The sequence below is a fragment of the Haliotis rubra genome, unplaced genomic scaffold (assembly GCF_003918875.1).
Source record: "Haliotis rubra isolate DU_JTF1 unplaced genomic scaffold, ASM391887v1 Scf730, whole genome shotgun sequence".
Taxonomy (NCBI): Eukaryota; Metazoa; Mollusca; class Gastropoda; order Lepetellida; family Haliotidae; genus Haliotis; species Haliotis rubra.
In genome coordinates, this window is record NW_025767447.1 from 460091 (window position 1) to 466558 (window position 6468).

Below are 6468 nucleotides of genomic sequence, written 5' to 3' on the forward strand. Positions count from 1 at the left end.
TCCCACTAATCAGCACCAGATCCGGAGATGGCATCATCCCACACATCAGCACGGATCCAGAGATGGCATCAGCCCACACATCAGCACGAGATCTGGAGATGGCATCATCCCACACATCAGCACGGGATCTGGAGATGGCATCATCCCACACATCAGCACGGGATCCAGAGATGGCATCATCCCACACATCAGCACGGGATCCAGAGATGGCATCAGCCCACACATCAGCACCAGATCCAGAGATGGCATCAGCCCACACATCAGCACCATATCCGGAGATGGCATCATCCCACACATCAGCACCAGATCTGGAAATGGCATCATCCCACACATCAGCACCAGATCCGGGGATGGCATCAGCCCACACATCAGCACCAGATCCGGAGATGGCATCATCCCACACATCAGCAAGGGATCCGGAGATGGCATCATCCCACACATCAGCACCAGATCCGGGATGGCATCATCCCACACATCAGCACGGGATCCGGAGATGGCATCATCCCACACATCAGCAAGGGATCCGGAGATGGCATCATCCCACACATCAGCACCAGATCTGGAAATGGCATCATCCCACACATCAGCACCAGATCCGGGGATGGCATCATCCCACACATCAGCACCAGATCCGGAGATGGCATCATCCCACACATCAGCACGGGATCCGAGATGGCATCATCCACACATCAGCAAGGGATCCGAGATGGCATCATCCCCACATCAGCACCAGATCTGGAAATGGCATCATCCACACATCAGCACCAGATCCGGGATGGCATCAGCCCACACATCAGCACCAGATCCGGAGATGGCATCATCCCACACATCAGCAAGGGATCCGGAGATGGCATCATCCCACACATCAGCACCAGATCCAGAGATGGCATCATCCTACACATCAGCACCAGATCCGGAGATGGCATCAGCCCACACATCAGCAAGGGATCCGGAGATGGCATCATCCCACACATCAGCACCAGATCCGGAGATGGCATCATCCCACACATCAGCACGGGATCCGGAGATGGCATCATCCCACACATCAGCACGGGATCCGGAGATGGCATCATCCCACACATCAGCAAGGGATCCGGAGATGGCATCATCCCACACATCAGCACCAGATCCGGGATGGCATCATCCCACACATCAGCATCGATCCGAGATGGCATCATCCCACACATCAGCAAGGGATCCGGTGATGGCATCATCCCACACATCAGCACCAGATCTGGAAATGGCATCATCCCACACATCAGCACCAGATCCGGGGATGGCATCATCCCACACATCAGCACCAGATCCGGAGATGGCATCATCCCACACATCAGCACGGATCCGGAGATGGCATCATCCCACACATCAGCAAGGGATCCGAGATGGCATCATCCCACATCAGCACCAGATCTGAAATGGCATCATCCCACACATCAGCACCAGATCCGGGGATGGCGTCAGCCCACACATCAGCACCAGATCCGGAGATGGCATCATCCCACACATCAGCAAGGGATCCGGAGATGGCATCATCCCACACATCAGCACCAGATCCGGAGATGGCATCATCCTACACATCAGCACCAGATCCGGAGATGGCATCAGCCCACACATCAGCAAGGGATCCGGAGATGGCATCATCCCACACATCAGCACCAGATCTGGAGATGGCATCATCCCACACATCAGCACCAGATCCGGAGATGGCATCATCCCACACATCAGCACCAGATCCGGAGACGGCATCATCCCACACATCAGCACCATATCCGGAGATGGCATCATCCCACACATCAGCACCAGATCCGGAGATGGCAGGACAGGAATGTTGTGTTGCTGAAGAAAGTCCATGCTGTGTCCAGTAGCATTGGGTCGTGCATTATCCTGGTGCAGAAAGTGATGACAGTAATCAGCCGCCATGTGGAGTGATGACTGTTGCTCTCAGTTCCTCTGCTGTAGACGTTTGAGCTGTAACTCGACCACGACGGATGTGCAATGTCTCCTGCCATGACTACAAATCCCTCCCCAAATCTTAATGCTGCCATCATCCCATCTCAAGTCAAGTGATTTTCAGCAAATGGTGGGTCACATGATCACACAGGGATACACATGCTTCTCGGTGTACATCTCGTTTTTCTGTCATAGTCAGATTACTACAAGCACAGTTTGGATTCAATATTCGTTTTGCATATTCCATGATCAACGATAATAAGGTGATGCGTTTCTAATGGATTTGAGTATATAAAATGACAATTTCTTCAGTTATTTATGTGTAATTATTTTAACATGTTGAAATAACTTTTATATAAAATAATGTTTATTACATATATGTGTAATATGTATGAAAACCTATGCACTGGCAAAGACTAACCGACATGGAGCATGTATGAGCTAATTATCCTTGTGCAGAATGTGAAGACATTGATCTGCCCCCAAGTCTCAGTACCTCTGCTGTACACATTTGAGCTGTAACTCGACCACCAGGACAGATGTTTAGAGGTGTCCTGCCATGACTTCTAATCCCTCCCCAAATCTTAATGCTGCCACCATCCCATCAGTTCACCTGCTGAACGCAACAATCAACAATTGCACATTCCATGATTAATGGCAATAGGATGTTGAATTACAGAATATCAAATGACGATGTGATACAATTTTGTTGAATTTCTTCAGTTATTACATGTGTTATTATTTTTAACTTGTTGAAAATATTTTTATATAAAATGATGGTTTTTGCCATATATTTGTGATATGTATGAAACCTTGCACTGAGCATGTATGAGCTCTCTGTGGTATGTTTTTTAGACTTATTTTGTAATCATTAACATTTTACTTTTTTACACCTTTACTCATTATGACGTACATTTGTCTATAAAAATCATTTTTATCCTCTGCTTATACAAAGAAAGACTTTGTCCTTTGTTCTAGTTCACTTAATTAAAGAGCATTGCACATATACCATTCAATATTTCTTCCTGAAACTGTCTTGTCAACTCTATACCACCAACAGGCATTCACAGAACTGGTGCTTTCTGCCATTCAAAAAACTTACAATTTGTTTGAGTGGCATTTGAGAAGGTTGTGGTATAGAGTTGACAAGACTTTATGGATGATCAACTTCTTTATTTTCACAATGGCGACGGTTTGGTATTGATTCTTATACCCTGTTCTAGCATATGAGGATAAGGGGATGATAAGGAGAGCAGTACATTGGTTGTATGCCAGGAAGATACCACCAACCTTCCGTACCATCAGGGAAGAGATCAATGATACCATTAACTGGTATCACTGTTCTCCATGAAATGGGATTTAGGTGTTAAGCAAGGGGAGATGTTCGTTGAGTGTTTCGTGAAAAGTATTCAATCCTCACCCTCAGGTTGAACAATCTCGAAAGCATCGACGAATACCTGGAGTTGGGTTTTCAGGTAGTATACCTCGATGAGACCTGGGTGAACAAAAATCACTCTACGGATTACCTGTGGCTACCGCCAGGTGATACATGCAATTCCTTTACAATTCCGTCCGCCCGGAGAGCGGAAGGTCGCGGGTTCGATCTCCGATCGCGTCATACCAAAAGACGTTAAAATATGGTACTTGTTGGTCCCTGCCTGGCGCTCGGCATTAATGGGTACAACAAGGACTGGTCGGCTCGGAGTCAGTATAATGTGTCTGAGTGGGGTATTCATGCTTCACTGCGGCGTGGTATCTCAGTGGGCTAGCACTATAAAACCAGCTTAAGTCTGGGCTAGTACAAGTAGCCAGCACGTCCACATACACACGCATGCACGCCGTCATATGAGCGAAATATTCTCAAGCAAATTAAACCCAAATTCACCTCACCTTTACCATTCCATCTTGTAAAGATAAACGCCTCATCGTTGTTCATGCTTTTACACGTGATTCTGGTCTCGCTGACGGATGCGAACTCGTCTTTGAGACCAAATCTTCGATAATAATCGCCAGGAGATAAACGGTGAGGTGGTCCTTGAGTGGATGGAATGTCAGCCCTACCCCGTCTGGAGAATCCTAGTGTCATGATTACGGATAACGCCAGTTCTAACATCCGCGTACCGGAAACAGTGACCCCCACCACGAGTTACTGTAAGGCTCAAATGCTAGAATTTCTGACCTCATGCAAGGTGTCTTTTGGACTGGCAGAAACCAAAGTTCAGCTCATGGAAAATATCAGACAGCACAGGAAACATTGTCAGGTCAGACACGTTAGCACAGCGGCATAGTCATGTTGTCTTACAGACTCCCGTGAGACCGTGTGAGCTGAATCAGATTGAGTTTATCTGGGCTAAATGTAAGGGCTTTGTAGCCAGTCACAACACGTCCTTTCAGATGTCCGATATCAAAGATCTTGTTCATGCATCTTTTGCCAGAAATACACCCGTGATCAACAGCTCGATGGCGTCGACGTGGGTCGTGTCAGACCCGTCGTCATAATCTGACTCCACTGATTCAGAGGTTGATCACACCTGAACACTACCGGCCATGTTTGAACATAACTCATCTGTTATATGATGAGAGGGTGTCGCAGACGGTGGTTGGGGTCGGGCTGGGAGATACAGATATCAGCTAAGGTAAGATAATCCTTTAGGGGAATTTAACTGGGGAAGTAAATGGCATGTCATAACAATTTACACATAATATCCAGTCACCTCGACCTTCGGGCGGTCATGCCACCAATATATTTTGAGACATTTAATGCGATGACGGATTTAAGCTTTTCTGTGGGTATCATACTCTTTTACATATCTCAGTATTATCTTTATGAAAGAAAGACACGTAAGATCTTAATCAATAGATGAGGCATATTCAACACACATGTAAAAGCAAAAAAAAAATGTTTGAGAAGACCCCTTGTGTCTAAAGGCAGCACCGTGCCAGCTCTCTCTAGTCCGTCAACTTAACTTTTGGCACCCTGTTTTTCACAATTTACATATAACTCCTGAATATTTTAAAACACTGCTCTGTTCATATGGATATTGTATACCGTGACCTAACAAGATATCGATTTTAGTAATTTTAAAACGATTATTAAAGTTTTTGCCTTTAAACCTGTCATATAATAATTGTAAAACTGTGGAGAGTTTTACGAGGGGTTAACGCACCTGACGGAAAAGCCAACAACACTGTGAAATGTGTGTCAGCGTGATATGTACATGCACGGGTATTTACATTAGCACGCTTAAGTGATGTCAAAGATCGTCAACACGCACAGGTTGTAGGGAAAACGATGTTGTACAAAGATGACCGGCAAATCATCAAAAGAGGTTACAACTTTTTCAAGCGCGAGGCAAAGCGAAAAAAACCTCTCTTTTTTTAATTGAATGTTTCTCCAAAAGACATTTAAAGCCACGAAGATCTGCAAAAGAATGTTGCAAAGAGTTATCTCCCATGACACTTTTTCAGAGCCTGACGATGACATGGCAGTTAAATCGGGGACCGTCTCAAAACATGCAAAGAAAACAAAGCGTGATGAATTCGATAGAAGGGTTGTGAGTGACGTCATGCGTCGGTTACATCGATCCATATTGTCAAGCAAACTGACGAAAATATTGTTCAAAAGAAGACCATGACATAATTGTATCAAAGCATACCATATGCAAGCTGTTGCTCAAATTTGGATATAGATACACGAGATCAAGCAACCAGTCTTTAAAGACTTCAATGAATCTACTTGTTTAAAATGGATTTATGATTTTAAACAGTCCCTGTAGATTTGCTTGCAGGCGTAACAATGTAAACAAGATGCACGTGTGTCACACCATGTTGTTGGCTGTTCCATCGTATCATTTTACTCCCTTGTATAACTACTTCTATTTTTCATAATTTTATAAGATGGCTTCTTAAGAAGAAGCTTTAATAATTGACATAAAATTATGAAATTTATACCTTGGATAGGTCATAAGATATAAAGAGCGTATGCACAAAAACATTTTGAAGGCATTTTTGGTTAAAAGGTAAATTGTGAAAAACAGGGTGCCAAAAGTTCAGTTGACGGACTATAGATAAGTATTTGTTCACGATCCATTCTGAGACTTTGGTCATTGATCACATCGTTATGATTATTGGTTACGCCTTCTCCTGTCACGCTCTAATATGGGTGGAGTAGCCTATTGATTAAAGGGGGCGGTGGGGTAGCCTATTGGTTAGAGCGTTGGCTCATCACGCCGAAGACCCGGGTTCGAATCCCCACATGGGTACAATATGTGAGGCCCATTTCTGGTGTCCCCTGCCGTGATATTGCTGGAATATTGCTAAGAGCGGCGTAAAACCATACTTAGTCAGTCAGTATTGGTTAAAGCGTCCGCTCGTCACGTGGGTTCGATCCACGGGTACAATTTCTGGTGTCCCCCGCCGTGATATTGCTGGAATATTGCTAAAAGGGGCGTAAAACCTTACTCACTCACTCTAACGTGGGTAGCAAATCTGAGACCCTTTCTTGGTGCCCCATGGCGT

At 45.1% G+C, this 6468-nt stretch overlaps 1 protein-coding gene across 1 annotated transcript; it reads left to right on the forward strand.

Annotated features, from left to right (window-relative positions):
- The first annotated feature begins 27 nt into the window (after positions 1 to 27).
- Positions 28 to 2955, forward strand: LOC124259644 (mucin-5AC-like). The gene is made up of 3 exons (XM_046693816.1): positions 28 to 1080; positions 1294 to 1364; positions 1433 to 2955. The coding sequence occupies exons 1-3, from the start codon at positions 28 to 30 to the stop codon at positions 1863 to 1865; spliced, it is 1557 nt and encodes a 518-aa protein (XP_046549772.1). The 3' UTR covers positions 1866 to 2955.
- The last annotated feature ends 3513 nt before the right edge of the window (positions 2956 to 6468 follow it).